The sequence below is a fragment of the Pollachius pollachius genome (genome assembly GCF_949987615.1).
Source record: "Pollachius pollachius genome assembly, chromosome: 3".
NCBI classification, from domain to species: domain Eukaryota; kingdom Metazoa; phylum Chordata; class Actinopteri; order Gadiformes; family Gadidae; genus Pollachius; species Pollachius pollachius.
Genome location: NC_136936.1, coordinates 42,820,963 through 42,840,840, shown reverse-complemented (window position 1 = coordinate 42,840,840; position 19,878 = coordinate 42,820,963). Strand labels below are relative to the sequence as shown.

Below are 19,878 nucleotides of genomic sequence, written 5' to 3'. Positions count from 1 at the left end.
GGGTGCACTTTGTCCATCAGCAGACATACCCTCTCCGCCCAAATATTTTTTCATCTTCCAGGGATGTGGTGAGCTCCAACCTGTAACTCACTCCTTCTCCTCCCTCAACACCTCCTCGCCCATTATCCAATAATCCATCTGTCTTTAGAGTGAGGCCGACCTGCCCTCTACCTCCGTTTTCCTCTGGCCATACTTGAGAATCAAAAGAGGAAGGAAAAAGACAGCTGAGGCCCATGTAGGATGCTTGAAGTAGCCCTTCTCCCTATTTTCTACCCCACTGCACAACAACCTGCTCCAGTTGCGTATCTTCTCACCAAACCACAACAGCGGTGGATTTCCTGGCTAATGCACCATTACAGACAAACGGAAACGCAGTTGGGACTATCTAGTTCCTCTGACCAATGGGAGTATGAGACGAGAGTTTATAGAGCATGCCCCCTTGGGTGACAGACCGGACAGTTACGACCTCCACATATCACCGGTGGATAGACTTCCAATGTAAACACACCTTAATACCCCCATAGACATCTCGCTCCCCGCCACCCAAGAGAGAATATCCTGTCCCTGGAAAGGGTCTCAAGGACCTCAGTCTGCCGGCTCCCCCCCCCTCCTCCTCACCACTCTCTGCTGGAGCTCCTCCGGATCTCCTCCTGTCCCAAGATCAAAGGAGGTCCACTAATGACTGCACCAGACACGGAGCGGATGTTCTCCTCCTGGCTGGAGAACAAGCATGGGGACAGGGTAGGGCAGGGACTGAGCAAACACGCCGATCACGACTCCTCCGACACCGGCTTTCTCTCAACTTGGATTGAAAAGATATCAATCTGTTGACTATACATTATATCACATCAACTCTGACCCCAACGTGTTCTTGTAATGAACGTGTGCCTGGGAACATACAGGAGTAATCATCTCGGACAGAGGTTATTCGATCAAAGTCACTCATAATCACGATGTACAATGTGCTCTTCTTTTAATGCACTGCAATACATTTTCTAATGAGAGGGCTGTTGAATGAACACTGTCTCTGCAGAACGTTGAATCAACAATGCAGGCAAGATGGCTGACGCATAGACAGCTAGTCTTGTAACACAAAATACAAAATGCACCGTGAAACAGCATATTAAGGACAGCACAAATCGTGTGCATTGTCACACATACCAGTGCATTACTGAGCCGAATATGCATAGCGTAACATCAAAAACGGTTATGGAGCTAATCTGATGGATGGAAACAGCCACAGCGGCAGCAGGTGGGCCCAGTCACCCACCCCCCAGTTTGAGTTCCTGTCCTCTCCGCCTCTATTGTTAAAGGTCACGTCAGGGTCTCGCCTCCCTTTGAAGCCCCAGGATTAACCACACGCTAAGGGCCAAGTTTCCCTTTTGTCAAAAGAAAACGCTGCTGAAGACTCTCCCCTGAAACAGTGCAGCCAATTAGCACAAAGAACTCTTGCCCACGTACCGGAATGTTAATCTCTGATTGGTTGTTTCTCTGTCAACAGGGCGGTACTATTACCTGCAACAACTCTTTGTTCAGGGGTGCCCAGCAGAGATGAATTAGCTACAACACTGCTAGAGCCCCAAATCAACACCATTATCTGATATGAGAGATAATCAATTATTTATAGGCACAACACTGTTGCAGTCTTATTTCTAGTCTGATTCAATGAATGGCTTGAGATGGCATAAACAACTACGCACAACTACCCCAAATGCGGTTTAAATGCGCAATAGTAATGGAGGTGGAACGAATGGGTGAAGAGGGTTATATGAACGTTAGAATCGAATAAGAAGAATCAAACACTATTGAATGTTACTAATTTAATGATCCCAATTGTATTATTCTCCCTCAAACGGTATCTCGTCAAGAGAAACGGATGGCCTTCCCCCAATGGCTCCACGGAGTCTGAAAACATGGCGCTGCGTGCTTCAGGATGTGATTCTAATCTATAACTTATTTATGAATATAATATGCAGTCACGTAGTTGGTGTCTTGGAGAAGTCTGTGTTTGTTGACAGACTAAGGCTTTTACATGTCTATGCGTGTATATGTGTGCACACACACACACCCACACACACAACATTCTTCATTCACCCCTATATCTGACTGTCCTGCATCATCTCTACTGCAGCGCGCTAAGAAAGAGTTGAAGAGAGAATGACTGACAGGATGGCCCCGCCCCCACGGCCTCCTTATAGGATGTGAGGGTCCGTTGTTTTGACAGCACACCTGGTTTAAACACCTTCCCGCCGGATCGTGGAAAGGGAGGGTCCCGTATGCAGGTCTGTTAGGCTTTCAACATCACCCCCCTATCTTCAGAAAGCTCCTCTCTCTTTTCTGCGGTGATAAAGGTTTGTCTTTTTCTTCTTTATTTTGTGAGGGTACAGCTTTCGATAAGATCCCTTGAGATAATAAAACAATCTGCCTCGATAAGGTCTACTATTAGGTAAGTTGTCCTGTTTTCACTTGTGAATTCCTAAATATCATAACATTATTCAGATCATAATTCAATATATTGAATCAGTATAGTATGGTATCCAGAGACCATATTAGCACTCGTGTTGTGTAGCCTATGTATTACTATTAACATTGAGTAAATCATTTTGTGGTAGTGTATTTCTTATGTTTCTTAGGGATGTACACCCTTTAAATGCTGTGTAATGTAACCTCCTGCATACTCTCTTTCTTAAAGAGAGCACCTTCTTAATTCAATGCTATAGGGGCATCTAAACTGCATTAGAGCAGAACTAATGAAAGCACCAATGCAATAAGCTTTATTTACTGGGCTGATAAGGACAGAGCCTGATAATGAGATGGATAGAGATAGATGACGGGAGTTGGGTGAGTTTTGAACTATGATATTGCTGTGGATTTTAAGGCCACATGTTTTGAAATGGCACATTGCTTGATCCATAGAAAAAACACCTTATTATATCCCATTTATATTGCAGGTGTTGGTCAACAAATGTTGAAGTTTTTACCTATTCAATTGTTAAGCGCAATTAACTCAAAGCACATTATTTCACCCAGGTTTTTCAGACCATCTATTCTACAATTGAAAATACAGAGATTTACATGTTTACTCTGCACGCTTTCCAGGCACGCTTAGTCAATGTTATTTTCTTAAAGAATCTTAACCTTTATCCAACTCATTGTACATTATTATTATTACTTTTTAGTATAGTATATTAAGAAACACATCACACAGTTTATTAATCAATTGTATTTAAATTCCTTACAAAAAGGTCTGATAGACCTACTTAAAATATACAATGTTCCGAATGAAAAGTGCAAATATGTTCAAATATATACACTGTATGTATAAAACTATCTGGCAATAACATCATAAGTGCCAAATTCACTGGGTCACACAGAAAACACTGTGTCTCTCCATGGCCACGTGTTATTTCATGTCCGGCATAATGAATGTTTAAAGTGGTCTGTAATTCCATAAAGAAAAACATATCATTAACATTCCCCGGAACGTTAATAATCTCAGAGATTGTTTTGGGGACGCTTAAAACCCCCAAACCTGCTGGCAGCATTGTTGGGCAGCCTTCTAGCCAGGGTCTTAAGAAACACTCCATTCACTGTTCTATCGAGCTCGCTTAAAAGGCTTGGCTTGGCCATGTTGCTATTGTGTAGGCGTACACAACCAACTGCATCCAGACAGAGTCCATTGTCTTCCAACTTCATGTTGAATCACTTCCACCTTGGCCATATCCACGGATTCCTCAAAGACGATTTCGGTCCAAATTATACTCTGCAGTTTCATTCAGAACAATATGGCAGCGTTATGGTAGCAGATGCGTGGGAAAACATCCGGTGACGGACCAATTTCTGAACGGGCCGTGCAGGCGACGCATGGCAAAGGTTTAGCCATTCGGGTGAATGACAGTAGTGTGAGTTCTGTCTCCCTTTTGTGTTTCGGCTGGAGGAGCCGGCTCGACCCCGGCCATCGAGCGCCACGTTTTAATGAACTCTCCGTCATCTTTGGCATTTGCCTGGGAAACGCTGCCATATCAAGTCAATGGAAGGTTCGTTTTGGTGCGTCTGCTGGCTCTGTCCCCAGACAAGATCCCCTGCCAAGTTCCAGGCTGCCACAGGGTCACAATATGAACTGTCCACACAACCCAAGGGTTAGAACCAGGGTCTTCCAGGGAAGGGTCGTCTGGCACGGCGCCGATCCGAACGCTATTGCTCTCAGGGAGAACACGGCGTTGGTGTGATTGGTGGGAACCTCAACGTTGCAGATCATTCCCTCGCAGCAAGACACACACTCCTGGTGGGCCGGCAAAGGGGAGAGAGAACGTCAGACAAGAGGGAACATTTGCATGGATATGGTCTGTAGATTGGGATTTAATGTATAATGGTCATTATTATATTGTTTCAATAATGTAGAATATACTGGCAATAATGTCTACCTCAACTGTGTATAGTGGTTAAATACATTTTTCACAGTAACCTTTCTACTATACTTTAATTGTTATGTCTTTTCATTTTTGACTACTCAGTACAGTCCTTTCTGTTTTGTATTTTGTGTTCTCCGCTGTTACAATCTAATTTTCTGTTGGGTATAAGAAGAAGACCACCTCATCTGATCTGGTCCTGGACTCACCGTGTGCCCCGTCTCCTTGTGGTGCCTGCAGCCCGACTGACGGCACTCCTCCTGTACAGCGCATCTCTTCGTCACAAACTTGGTTTTTCCATGAGTGGAGTGGAAGTGGTGAACTGACATACAGAACTGAGTGTCTGATGAAGACAAACGAAATGGGAAAAACATTAAGCATTGGGAGAACATGTATAATGACTCGATTCCCAACCAAGGTGACCAAGGATCCTTGCAAGTCTTTTCGCCAAAAAATCTAGTTAAAGGGAGGAGATCCTACCTTCTGGACACCACTTGTCCTCAGCCCAGATGTTACAGTTGTAGTTGTCCCGCGCTCGCTCACAGGTGAAGCACTTAAAACTATTGGGGAATGGTGTGGCTGCAATACCAAAATAAATCTTCATTTAGAACAGCTATAAGAAAGGTAGCAATAAAAGGGAAATCTTATTCGGTTGATGTTGTGGAACTGAAATGTTATAATGAGTATTTCTACCTCTGTTGACATTAATAACTGAACATTGAGCGATCTGTTTAGCTGCCATCAGGTCTTACCCTGAACTGGTGGTTTGATGTTGTAGAAGTTGACGCGATCGCTCTTCCCCACCGCACTGCATATGGCCACTATGGACAGGACTTGAACTGCGGTGATAGTTTGCAGAGCCATCGGTAACGCCATGCTCTGCTAGCTAATGCTAGCACCTATAAAAACCTGAAGCAAAGAGTAAACAAACATCATTCATATGATCCAATCACAATCGACAAACTGTCTCCAGGTCATACATTTTGGAAATTCCAGATTCCATGATCTGGCACAAAGAAACGAAACAAAGCCGGAACTGACCCAAAAGCAGAAACACAATCTCTTATTTTTTGGGGAGTTCTTTTTTTTTTACCTTTGGCTCACGTTACTCTAAATCTCTTAAGACACTTCATTCTGTGGCTGAGAGCCGGGTAAGAAATCTCGGAGACTATAGACAATCCATTGTGTCCAATAGCACTATAGCCTGGACGTACCTGTTAGGACGGGGTTATCGCTCTCAATGCCAGGTCATGACCTTTGTAAGTTTTCAGGGTGGCTCAGGTTGCTCTCAGGCTTGGGCCCGCCACCTCTGACCTTTTGGGAACCCTAATGTCAGGTGACTGAGCGGTCAGGTGGGCAGGTGACTGTCGGTAATTGCCTGAGTCAAGGAACCAGAACGCACGCTCAACTGAACCCATACAAGATACGCCTAACACTTTGCAGTGGCTCATTAATAACCTGCTGCTCAGGGATTTACGTTTTTAAGAGGCAGACGCACTCCACACCATGTCCTGGCTGTTTACAGACTCCCACTTCCTATGAAGATTTGAGGACTTTTACACAATTCAAATGAAACAGACCCCTAATAACTTTAACTAAAGCACTCACAACAGAACTCAAGGCCTGACGTGACCAATGCTGTGTCGATACAAATGACTGGGCATAAAATACTTATCTTTCATGTGTTTGCCAAGTCAACAGTCACCTGTTCCACCTCAGATAAAACACACTACGAGGGCCACACAAATCACAGCCAGCCATTGCCGCTGACCCAACACACAAACAATATCTAAACCCAAAGCAAACAGCTCTTATCTCGCTGGGTCAGTCATCACCTTTTACTGCTAAAGCAAGCAGGAGAGCAGACATGCATCAAACGCTAAATTAGCCACGCCGCGCGCCACTCAAAAGTCGCTCTTTTTAAACCAACAAACAAACATTTTGGGCCCCGGCGGCATCCCAAGAGGTTAGGGTGTGTGTCATGTACATAGGCCCAGAGGGGGGTGCACAGGCCTGCTGCAGCTGAGCATGAGTAGGGGCTGGGTTGCAGCAGACTTCAAACTAGCTTTGTTTAGTGCTTTTGGGTTGCCCCTCCCCCACCCATCTGAACTTGTTTTAAAGTAGTGTTTGAACAATGGCCACTGCGGCGCAAACGTTTCGGGGGTAAAAACGATAAGTATAAAAATGTTAACTGTCATTGCAGCAAATAAACTAGGCAGTTAATGCTCAAGCGGTTGTCAGCGTTTAAATACAAAAGTGAATGCAGCTTTTTACCCTGCGGTGCTGACTCATGTTAATAGTTAGTTCCTGGTGCCACTAATATGTTGATCCCAGCTGTGCCTCTGTCTGGTTTGCATGACTTAAAAAATGTCATATCACATTACCTTGCATCCGAAACGTCAAGTAGTTATCTTGCAGACACGCACGTGCATTTGCACATGCACACGAAAAAAATACGTGCAGTGACTTGTGCAAGAGAAAATAGCTTGTTTTCTTTTTTACAGTGTCTTAAGAATATGTTTGAGTGCCTTTTAAGCCAAATATATCCTATAAACTTCTATCCTATGTCATATATAATACCACAACAAGATTATGTGAAAAAAAACAACATAAAAAAGACCCAAACTGTTACTCACCAAAATCCAATGCAAAGTCACAACCTAAAACGTTGATGGGAGGATATCCATTGCACAGAGCTGTGAGGGCTTAAAGTCTCCAAGTGAATGTTTTGTAATTATTGTCAGTGTCTTCAGGAGAGTGTTGCAGCACACTTGGGCGCACTCAGGTCAAGAGTGCATGCATGGATTGATTCCTAGTTAAAGTACTACAGGTCATTTCCTCAAGACCTCCCCTTTTCCCCCCCAGGGGGTCCCGACACACACACACAGAGACACACACACACACACACACACACACACACACACACACACACACACACACACACCTCCTTAAATATATTAGAGCGACATGATTGGTCAAGAGGTTGGGGCCACTATGTGAACTGCCACCGTCTAACAAGTCAGTGTGATCGCGTTCCCTCACCTAGTTGGCAAAAAAAAAAAGACTTTCCCATGTCACTATTCTCATACAGACACATGAGAAGACTCTCCAAGACATATGGCTGTGTCCATGCCATTCACCATATTCTATCCCAGGAAGTAAATATCAAATTTGAGCCAATGACTTAATTTCTTAGGCTGGTGATTCAAATCTTTAGGCCAATTTAAGATGGAAAAGCTGATTAAACGTCATTCCAGCAAAGATTACATGAACGGCGCGGCTCATATGACATAGGGCGACTCGCTTAGAGGAGAGTCCAAGCAGCCCGGGGCTACGGGGCCATGTGAACGAGCGCCGGCTTTATTTACCAAAGCCTGGTACCCTACGCCGCTATCTTTAGTATTGACTCAGGTCACATGGGGAACAGGTCACACAAGGGAAGCCCCATCTGCCTTATCGCTTAATTTCTATCCCTGCGACGTGCCACCCAACACTTGAGATTAGCCATCGAAGAGATTGTAGTATGTGTGTGTGGACTAATGCTCGGGCCAGATCCTATATGATTAGCTTGTGGGATAAAAATATTAACATTTTCAATGCAAGAGTGTGGACAAAAGAGCCATGACACTAGTTTTAAAAATCCATGCTATGATGAAGCTGGCAAGCCCATTCAATCAAGGAAAACAACTTATTCAAGTGACGCAAAGGCAGACTACAGTCTACCGCTCTCTGTTAGCTTTGTGGGATTTCCATCTGGGAGGTGAAAGGGTGCACCATGTGAGGTCAAGTTCTCAGGGAAGAGGAAGGAAAGGCTTGGTCTGGGGAGAGGAAGAAGCGACTCCAGGTATAATCCATTCTCCACATGAGTCAACTAAATCTCCCTCAACCTCCCATCGTTCACTAATATATCCCCCCCTTTGACTTCCGGGGATCATCAGCAATTCGAGTTTAGCACCTGATCCTCTGCCTTCTCTGATTCCCCAGCACTTCAGTGTGTGTCTTATACTTTCAATTTTGTTTTGCTTTCAGCGACATTAGCCTCAGCTGCATAATTAACTGTGTGTTTGAGCTGCTCTCAAAGGCACCCATACATCACAGCGTACTGTTAAATAAATGCTAGGAGCTCACAGTGACAGGTCTGATTCAGTTATGGTTAGGTGTAACCTTAGCCATAACTAATGATGTAATCTGATAGGGAAGTGCTCATTTACCAAGCCAACCAGAGACTCGCACAAGATGGCTGAAGGCTAACTCTGTAAACGGAAAATATATCGTCACAAGTCATGCTGGAATGCCAATATCCAACAAAGTTGTAAGGCTAATGCCATACATTTTAAAGAGGTGTTATTCCAACGCAAAAAGTACAGTCTCATAAACAGTTAAAAGAGAAGATACAACTTATACTTTTTTACACAGGCAGGACATCAAATGTTTGTGTTTTATTTAGTTAATAATAGGAAATATTACTTTATAGTAATTCATTATTAATAATTATAATATGAAATATGTTGCTGAACGAAATAATAACCTAACAAAACGATGAGGTATTAGTAATGATATTCTATAAAACAAATCAAATAAAGATCTCACCACATCCATAGATCTATAAACCCCATGCATGCACTGTGCGGATTCGGGAGGGGAGTGTCAAGATCTATGCAGTAGGAATGCTAAATGTAACCGGCTCTGGGGGGGATGAGAGAATGACTAGCACACTGGCATCCAAGTCGGAGCCAGGCGGAATGCAAACCCACCACATGAACTCCTGTGGTTTTCACCCCCAGGGGAGAGACAAGCATTTTCACATCATTTTGAGATAATTTACTGACTTCACTGGGAACGGAAGGCTATTTTGCTTTCGTTTCTCACAACTTTCCAATAACTGCAGTTAAATGACTGTTACAAAAACAATCCAATCAGATACTCAAGTTAGACTTAACAAGGGCAGATCTGGAAGCTGACACACAAACATATACCAATAGTTATCTTACCAAGAGGTACACCTCAATGTTCCAGCTATTGTCAGTCTACCATCGCACCATACCTGTTTAGTATGCTATGGGCCATTCAAATGACAGATTTACAGCTTTGTTTGAGCCAGAGGTTCTCCTTGACTCTAGGAATGTGAGAGGTCGAGAGAGAGACACTCATCCTTACACTCAGATACACACAAGTGGACAAAACACACTTAGCTAGAGCCAGTGAATCTATTGTTGGGCAGAAGATCAGTGAGGGTCGCCTCGTTGACCGTGACTCTTCAGAGGGGTCAAGTAGTGGGCTACAATTAGCTGTGGCTGGTTGCATCTGGTGGAGGTGGAGGGGAAGATCTTTCAGTCGGGATTTCGTACGGGACTCTCAGGAGGCTGGGGTTCAGTGTAGCGATAGTGCTGATTGTGCAAAAGAGTAAATGGAAAAGCTCCCAAGTCTGTGCACGTCTGACGACAAAAAGAGAACATTGAGGGGAGGAGAAGAGGAACATGGTATACAGCAGCATATCCTCAGCTGGATCAGCTATAAAACGGTGAGCAACGTACCCGACGACACGTCAACACGGAGCTCGAGAGAGGAACACCTGGATGTGATGACACCACACCGGCCAACCAGGTGGGTTTAAACCACACCGTGGAGGGTGGGGGGGGGGGGGGGGGTTGCACGTCACAGGAGCCTGTCCACCCACTCCAAGACATGCGATTGGTTGGGAGCACCGCATCAACTGCCGCCCGCAGGAATGCGCCAGCTATTTTGGATGCGCCGTTGAGACGCAGTGAGACAGCGGATCGGGTTACTGTTTGTTGTGAGGAAGGGAGCGCTCCGCAGGGCTGCCGGGCGGGGGACGACTCAAAGGGATGCCACGGAGGCCTCTCCTGAAATAAAAGTCCCAACGGAGGTTGTACTTCAAACAAAGACAGAGGGTGGCCCGGGGAAACGGAGCGATGTCCCGCTGCCACGTAATGATGCCACTTAATCTGTGCCACTTAACTTTGAGGTGCCGGTCGGTACCGTGGCTCATGTTGAGTGTGCGTCTGTGTGTTTTGGGTCGTGTCATAGGAAGCGAGCGTCAATGTGCCAACATGGGAGAACACAGCAAGGGGGCATGGGAATAAAGGAAACGTAATGAGCCACGGGAGTGTTTACCAAGGCAATTGGTCTTCACTAAAGACGTCTGTAGCAGGCTCTGTCTTCACACCTCCGGCTACATGAAAGGGAACCCGTAACCCTCAGGTACCATCAATAGCAGCGGGAAGATCTTCGGCTGTTGACTTATCCGGCTCTTGCTGCCTTAGCAGAGCAGGCAACATGCTGTAAGAGCCATCCCACCCCCGGGCGTCATCTGTTTGACATGCTGCCCTCTGGTAGATGCTACAGGTCCATCACGGATAAACAGACTTCCAGAGCCATAGGAGCTCAACACTGTCAAAAGCTGACCTGTGTGTACTAGTTAGCAATTATAGAACACTAAACAGATCTCTGCATCACAAGTGCATCGTTGTATGTATATATTTCTAACCACACTATTTGTATATAGGGACATTGCAATGCAACACAAATTTCAGAAAATATATCCAGGGGTGCAATATCTCTGTGCTGCAATCATATTATTTCATTTGTTTTATAGGTTACAGCAAAGACATACATTCTAGTGTATATATTTAGCACAATAAATGAGTTTAGTTTGAACATTGTTTTTGTTTCTTGTATTCTTACTTGGAATTTGATATGTGTTGAATTCTCCGTAAGGATTGCTGCCATTCTCGCTGTGCTTTGTGCCACGATAAAAGGAATCAAACTGTAGGCGTTGAAATACAAGGCATTTTACAGTGGTAAACTGTTAACGCCTTGTTTATTTGCCCAAACCACGAGGAGGGTCTGGTCTGTGTCGGCTTTAAACATAAACTGTAGGCATGTGCCTCTTTAACTATCTCCGGGAGTCTGCTCTCTTCCTCTCCCACGCACACTAGATCCTCCTGGGCAGGAAGGAGGGCAGGGGAGGATGGACTGAGATGGTCGTAAAGTCGATGGCCCCCCGCTGGTCAAAGCCTGAGGCCTTTTCTTAGACTTTATTGCACTTTTATGAGCAGCCGGGCTCTTCTTCAAACTGTATGACAATGCCACTGTCAGAGCACAGGCACGCAAGTCGTAAAAACTTTGAGGCCATATCCGTTTGAGGTACTGGCTTGTGTATTCAGCGGAGGGGTTGCTTGACAAGAAAGTCTAGGCTAATGGTGTCTGTCGTCACAGAGGAGCTCAATATGGACAGAGCTCGGTTAATGCAGTCTGATAGTAGACTACAGGATGACTATATGACGAGATTGTACATGTTGGTCTGACAGGTGAAATACATGGAACACGGATGGGACGCGTCGCGCAGGAGCAGGGTTTTACCTGCAACGCAGACTGCGTCTTTGTGGCGTGGTTGTGCACCAGCTGTGGCTGTCTGAGGAAAACCACAGCTGGTAAACGTATTGATTTGAAGCATTTTTAAACAGATTGTTCTCGTTTCTTTACACTGTTCTATTGTTTTTGTTTCCTGTTTTAGGGTAGAAGAGCAGCACGTTAAGAGAAAATATAAACCGGCTGTCATGTCATTCCATGTCCCCATGTATTCTGGCCATAACTTTAGCACACACACACGCAAAAATGAAAGTGAGAATCCACTAGTTAATACGATTTTGGGTTAGGCCTATATCTGTTCAGATGTGTTTGTGAACATGTGTGTCCCTATGTGCACCAATTTCCAATGGCAGATCTTTTTTTAAACAATAGCTGCGAGGTGTGACAAAGAATTCCTCTAGCGAATGGCCAGGAGCGATGCCAAGATCACTCAAGATTTTGAGAAATGCATGGTATGCCTTTAGTCGGTCCCGATTGCTTTAAGCCATTACCTTTGATCTCTTTGTATTCTGCCTTTCACTCATATTCAGCTTAAACAGATCTATTTCAGCCAGAAAAGACCATAATGATCAAGACACAATGTTCAGTGCTGTTTCCTTGTGAGAACTCACTTTATAGTCAGTATCCGTGAATAAAGGAAGACATTATGTATATTATTACCCCTCCCCCTACTAGGTATTGGAATATGTATGCCATTTGAACAGATAGTTTTGTTCTTTGTCACATAAGGCTCTACGTGACAACAGGCAGCAGCTGGATTACATATCTGACCAACTGCTCTCAATCTCTGAAACAAACGTTGGCACACTGCACAAGAATGTTCAGTTAGCTAGCATTCACTTTGCCCAACCAGTGGCAGCCCAGGAGTAATAACTGGTTCTCGCTACAATAAAGGCTGTAATCCCTAAAGCATGTTATCATCTACATTGTTTTGCAGTGACAGAAGCTGACTATGCATATATGAGAAGGCAGAGGAGAACAATGTGTTGCCCATTGACACGTCCCAGAGAAATGGTATTGTTGTATTACCAATGTTAACCCTTTCATTTCTAACCAAGGCCGCACAGATCTCTGGGTGCTTTAACAGAACAGTGAGGAGCAGTTAGCTGGTGTTACCTTGGAAACAATCTGTGGAAAAGAACAAGATGTACTCAGACACATAATGTAGTATGAACTAAATTCATAGTTTAGAAAAGTTATAGCCTTGCTCCATTGCATTTGTAGAATCCTGAGACTTGACAGCCACATTGAAATGGACGATCCGTGCTGCTTGTGGTCAATTGCTCAATTACAACCTTAGCTTTAACCACTGCAAAACGTTTATGATATGATCAAATGTATGGAATACAAACCCATACTAACAGACAGCATTGATGTTCCTATTGGCAGAACCCTCAACCCCCAACTTTGAAAAATATCCGGTTACAGCTCTCTGATAGTTAAGTTTCCAGATTCCTCCCCTTCTTGTTTTGGGAATTTTTGTTTTGCTTTACTGATCGGCTTTTAGAGTTGCTGGCCTTTGGCAATACTGGGAAATGTTGGTCTCAAGCTAGTGGGTGGGCTATATAATAAAGTGGTTGTGTGTGCGTGTGTGTGTGTGTGTGTGTGTGTGTGTGTGTTGCATGCACAAAGCCAAGTGGCACTCCTCAAATGATATGGTGTGTGTAGTAACTCTTTAAGGCGTGCTTAAGATGTTTGGGTTGGTGAAGAGGCAGGAGACACATTTAAAATAATGGGAGGTTGTTACCTTATCAAAGTGTGGTATTTTCACTTTGTAGTTTGCTCTTATGACAAGACTTGCTTTGCTAATGAATTCAACATCTGACAGAGTTTAACATCAGACCTTTTTTTTATTAAAGCAATAAAACACCAGATTTTTTATCCTAAAGAAAAACAGTGTATATTGTATTAATTTAATTAGTAGTCATTCAATATTGATTTAAAAGTAAAAACAAAAAGTCCTTGTCTTCTTCGGTTTTGAACTGAGTTACGTCTTAAATTTCCACCGAGGGATAAATAACCCCCTAAAAACCCAAATTGAAAATAAAATTATAATTGAAAATTAGAAGTTTGTTTTGCCAATCAAACCATAAAAAAATCATATCGGCTGACTAACGAAAGTCCACAGTGTGAATTAACCTCGTCTCTCGCCACACATAAAGCAGATGGTAATCAAAACAGAAACCAATCGTTCCTTTGGCATAAACACATTGTTGAAGCAGCACACCTGCTAAGTTTCCCACTGCATCCGCGTCTGCGGTGATACCATTTGACCAGGTCGCCATTTGCATTCACCTCTCAAGGCGGTGTGGCTCCCTGCGGAGATCTAGCCATCCGCCTTTAATACGCGGTCATTACACGGGGGCGAGAAGCTGGGGTCAGTTAAATTGACCGTCTGATTACGATGCGCCGCGTCCCCTTACTGCCCTGCCCCCTGCCTGCACTCCTGTTTCCAGCGGGGGCCCTGGCCCGGAGGAGCCGAGCGGAGCCACACAACGGCTGTCTTTGTGCCGCGTTAATGCGCCACGAAACCAAACCCTTTTTTTTCTCCTCCTCCCCTTTCTCCCCTACTACTACCTGCCAAGGCTGAGAGAGGGGGCTGGACGAGGCCACGGAGAAAAGCCATGCGCTGGTTCAGGTATCGCTAGCTAAGCGGTTTACAGGTAACGCTAGTGGACGTAAGTAGATGAGTGGGGTTTTATTGAGGACCGCTTGTTATTATAAGTCTGACTGAGTTCTTGTTTTGGTAATCCTATCCTCGTATGCATTAGTTGAAAAATAACCATTTCACCTATGACCTATGACATTTTAGCACTACAGCATTGTTCAAAATCCCTCCAATTAAGGCAAAGCTTCCCACCCGAGAGCGACTATACCCCGTCACTGCCCTCATGCCTACCAAAGGGTATTCATGCCATCCGGACTGTGAGCTTAGGGCACTAGTGGACAAACACTAAGACATGTTCACTCGTCTTGGCCCGTCACTTCAAACGGACACGTTGTTAGGATCTCAGATGGAGCGAGGATGTGTCTCTTTGTGCTTTGACAGCTTGACCCGAGTCATTTACGGGGAAAAAGGCTTACGCTCCTTGGATTTCAATTGGTTTCAAATGGCCAGCGAGCTACTCCACCCACCTCAGGTGTGGGGAACAGTGCACGCCTAACTACCCGCCTCTCAGCCTTAACAATACAGCTTGCACAGAGCAAGCTTAGAGAGTGTTAAGGTGAATAACCACCACAGGTATAATCCGTCTAAGGTAAAAAAAGGTGGATTTTCCCTGGGGATACAAATACAAGTAAAAATGGTTGAGGACTACACAAGGCTTATTAAGAAGCCTCTAAAGAGGGACGGATGGATTGGATAAAATACTGAATTTATTTATAATTTATGTTTTACAAATATTTGTTGGAGAATATTGAAGGAGTGAACACACTTTTAACGGGCAATAAAATGGTTAAATTATTAACAATGGTTCAACAATGCAGATTCATTGTGATCTACATTCTTGTACCTTGTGTAAACACAATACAATACACAGTAACCATGACGACACGGAAGGAGACGTCTTTCATTACCCAAACTAAACAAACTAAACACAGCCTTTACCATTGACTCACTCACTCGCATCTTTGTTTTTTTCCCAAGGCAAATCAGAACAAGGAACTGTTCTGACTTCCACGAAAGACGACCTAACAATGTTGCATGTGGAATTTGGATATTGAAGCTGGTTATTTTCTTCATTACGTATAGTGCTTTTCCACTTCACAGCAAAATGTCTTCAATCACATTTAATTATGGGGACAAAAAAAACAGGCCAAAGTTCCATGGTGGCATTAATGGGCCCGGTGTTTCTCCTTGGTCTGGGCTTTTCATCGACCTTGCTCCTCTGAGATTTAATCTTCTGAGATGATGAGAGATTAGGGTACTCTATCCCGCTCTGCTCTGGTTTGGGCCGCAGTTAAATAAAAAAAACAACAACCTTTGAGCTGTCCCACCTGGGACGCAGGCCAAGGTAAATGAGGAAGGACAGCTGCCTACTCAGAGTGGGCTGATAACAGTAATCCCACTCGGTTACATCGCCAGGGCGGGGCTAACGGGGTGAATGTTGGAATCTGATTGGACGGCGAACAAACAGATAACACTGGAGACACACACACACACACACACACACACACACACACACACACACACACACACACACAACAATTGGAAGTTCAAATCACTTCTAATCTAAATCATCCATAGTTTAATAGCAAATACCATTTGCTTCATAAGCAAATGAAAAAGGGGAACGTTTAAAAGAACAGACATATGTACAAAAGCTTTTTTTTTAAAACCTGTCATTATATTAGTTATTCGAAAGGAAATTGCACAATAGGTCACTGGTGACCCACTCATCCAGGGATACAACAGGTATAGACAGAGAAGGTAATCTGTCGGACAGCCCCTGTGTCCCGGGCCTCCATACAGGGGACTTACTAGTTCTGGATGAGTGGGTACCCCTGGAATTAACAGGCTATCTGCTGATACGCCCACTTTCCTTTGCTAGGAAACGCATCACAGTGAAGCAGGCCGTACAAGCATTGCTTAAGCTGCTGGACTAAACACAAACTACAATAGTGTTGTTTATACTATACCACTGAAAATACTTGGTAATAGCAAAGGGCTGAATAAAGCTAGGATCGGGATACATTCTATGATAACTAACTACAAAGCATACCTCAGTGAGACTATAAAAGCTAGTGGGGTTGAACACAACAAGTGGAAGGGGCTGAAGGTAAAGTCCTGTGTGACATTGTAGACACATGTCAAAGTCTCATGCGTCCAAGTGCTTGGTCGAGACTGAGGCATGAGTTCCACCTGGCAAACCTTAGGTTCCATGGCAATAAGCAGAGTTAAGGGCTGTCTTTTGCTATGCAAGCGTCTTCGATGTCATCATTCAACATGTGACGTGGCACCAGCCAAATTACACATGTGAAGGTACTTGCGTCTGGTTTTACAGGCTGGGCTGCTGACCCGTTTTATCATGTTCATCGAAGAGACAGTCTGAAAGCAATGAAACAGCCCTGTTTGAAATATCCTGCGCCACTAGAGATTCATTACCTTATTTATGTCTCCATAGTAACTACATTTACAATGCTCATTGGGTGGTTTTCCCTAATGCTTTCCTTTCAACCACTACAGGATAAGTAATCACAAACCAAGTGTGCTGTCTAATCAGACAACAGTATTAAGTAGTCATAAAGCCCTCAAGCCTTCTATCTACAAAGCGGCGCCGTTTTTACTCGAACAAACATTTTGCTATCTTCTGCTCTTGTCTAATATTTTTATCGTCTAATTCGTCCTTGCAGAGAAGGCCAGATTCAAAGCAAACTCAAGAAACAAGGCTCTCTTGCTGCAGCAGTACTGGTGGTGCTGGTGTTAAAAAGTTAATTGGTAGTCTATGACCCCTCTCAAATTCCTCGGTAATTGCTTTGAGCTGGGTAACCCTTGATGCAGTTGGTGAACCAGCAATGGTAAGAAAGCCCACTGAGACTGCATTTTAAATCAGCTGGCAAAAGAAGCTATAGCTTTAGCTGCACAGCTTCTTACAGAAAGAAGTGATGGCAGCAGTTCAGAGGCAAGAAGAAGCCCAATTTACAACAAGTAAAATCTACCTGGACCCCATATTAAACTCTAAAACCATAATTGATATCGGTGCATGAATTAACAAAGGTATTAACACAAATTAAAACAGAATAGCAGTCAACTTGGGACGTCTTGGAAAATATGATTGCATTTAAGTTCATACACAGTTCAGGTTATTAAATTTAACACGCTTAAAGTTGCGGCGTAATTGGGCTTGGTAAGTAAGAGTTATGAACAAACATTACTCTTATCCACCACCAGTGTTGCCTTTATGAATCAGCATTAAAAGAGTCATCGGTTGGCAGATTTAATATCTGTGACCCTCCCCGACTGTAAACATGCAGGCTCAGTCTCAACTCTCTGCCAAGACTATGGTTGATATACAAGATGTAGGACAAATAATTGCTACGCTGCAATATGTCTGCGATTACATATACTCAACCAGACTCTCTCTCCCAAAAATATATATTTCTTTATGTACTGTAACTTCATAACACCTAGAGCAAATGGTCAAATTGAAACCCATCTGTTTTTATATTTAAACGGTATATTAAAAGTACAACTCAAATATTGCTGCCTATTCTAGGGTGTGTGAGCATTCCTAATCTAGGTAAGTCAAGTTTCCATCTTTAGCTTAAAAGTTTCAGAAAGAGTTACAGTGGATTTAGTTAGGCTATGATTAAAATGTAATATTGCCCTTTTGATGATGATTCTACATCAGAAAACATGGATTGTTTTGTAATTTAGAATGGACTCTTCCCATGGGCTTATGATAGCACTGCCCGAATAAAATAATTCCATTGGATTCCCTAAACTAAATCAAGGTATCGCCTCCCTGATTGAAGGGGGTGGTCTAAAATCGAAATTGGCTCAAACAGAACCAGGCAAGGTCAACAAAAAACGGATATTCTCACAGAGGATTTCACTCACTGCTGGCAGACAGGTGGCTACGGCCTATCTAAGAAATGATCAATCAAATCTTGAATCAAAGTATAGCTCTTGAATCATACTTATGGCACCTTTAACCCTTGGACGGTGCCCTTCCGCTGTCCGTCTAACTCGGCCCCAATAGCTTAAGCTATCACCTTCCCTCCTCGTCGACCTGGACGATGATGGCTGACCTGAGATAAGAAGAAAGGAACGGGACACAGACTCTAAATGAGTTGGGCGGGCAGATGATTACCCTGTGTGTGTGTGTGTGTGTGTGTGTGTGTGTGTGTGTGTGTGTGTGTGTGTGTGTGTGTGTGTGTGTGTGTGTGTGTGTGTTATGAATGAAGTCACCTGTTGGAGCGGACATTGATCAGTGGCCGGATTATGAATATACAGAGCTCATTTGTTTTAAGGAGTATAAGTAGGGTTGATTCGTTATTTAGGTAATGGATTAGGTCTCTGGGCTGAGGGAGACCCTCGGGTTTATCAGGACATAAGCCATCTGTATTTATTACAGCAACAGCACTGATACTGACTGGGTAAAGTTGTGTCCACGCATAGCTGTGGAGTGATACGTTTATGACATGTGAGTGTTTGATTCATTTCATGTCGCAGAATCAACTGTTCTCTATGAGGGGTAAAATAGATACAAAATGTATCGTTGCAAACCGCAGACAACAACAGTACGTCATCCTAAATACATGCATAGAGGAGCACAAAACAAACCAAACGCTACCGCTGAAACAGTAGCGGGGTTCATGAATGAGCTCACATCGTTATTGTTCATCATGACAACTCCGGCAATAATAACGATTTGGCGGCATGTGGATATTCCCGGAATTTGCGTCATTGGACACTGCCTGGACCAATAGGCTTGCTAAACCGCGTACGCAAGTCCAAGCTTAGACGTCAATGAAGCGTCAACATATTTAATACAGAAACAAATGACATACACGCGTTGACATCATTGTTGGAGCAGATTAGACTACTTCTAAAGAGTGCGTCAGTGAAATGAATAAGCAGGGTTCCGCTTGGTTCCGATACACTACACGAGCTTACCTCTGTGTGCTCTTGTAGTAAGCCAGGAGCTCGGTGGCTATCGTCACGCTGATATTCGTGGATCTGCGTCCTCGTTCCAGTACCTGGGCACCTGAGAGCAGCAGGCAGCAGACAGGCCGCGGAGGAGAGTACGAAGAGGCGGAGACTTGCCAATAGAGGGCGGGGCTAGGCGTCCAGATTTCCAAATATTAAAAAAAGTCACGTGTAGCCTTTTTAAAAAATCCCCTATGTACAAACATCAAAATAATAATATACGTGCAATAACATACAATTCTTTCCAGGAGTGGGTCCGATTTTTTCCTATAGTTTGATATAGTTATTGGGGCTATATTTATTTATATGTATTATTATCTTTATGTATAATTGTTATTTTTATTATTAACCCTATTATTATATGTATATCGAGTTAGGTCATAGTTCAGGGATCTATCCATGACAGGACATGAAATTCAACACACA

At 43.7% G+C, this 19,878-nt stretch overlaps 1 protein-coding gene across 4 annotated transcripts; it reads right to left on the bottom strand.

Moving 5' to 3' along the window:
* Nucleotides 1–3,281: 3,281 nt before the first annotated feature.
* lypd6b (LY6/PLAUR domain containing 6B) lies at nucleotides 3,282–19,532 on the bottom strand. Of its 4 annotated transcripts, none has more exons than XM_079731619.1 (6): nucleotides 19,420–19,505; nucleotides 18,441–18,551; nucleotides 5,162–5,318; nucleotides 4,890–4,988; nucleotides 4,619–4,752; nucleotides 3,282–4,282 (listed from the first exon to the last, which is right to left on the bottom strand). In XM_079731619.1, the coding sequence occupies exons 3-6, from the start codon at nucleotides 5,283–5,285 to the stop codon at nucleotides 4,109–4,111; spliced, it is 531 nt and encodes a 176-aa protein (XP_079587745.1). In that variant the 5' UTR covers nucleotides 5,286–5,318; nucleotides 18,441–18,551; nucleotides 19,420–19,505; the 3' UTR covers nucleotides 3,282–4,108. The 4 variants fall into 4 exon arrangements, with proteins under 4 accessions (XP_079587745.1, XP_079587744.1, XP_079587746.1 ...); XM_079731618.1 differs by having other exon boundaries at nucleotides 18,450–18,551; XM_079731620.1 differs by lacking the exon at nucleotides 18,441–18,551 and having other exon boundaries at nucleotides 19,420–19,532.
* Nucleotides 19,533–19,878: the final 346 nt, after the last annotated feature.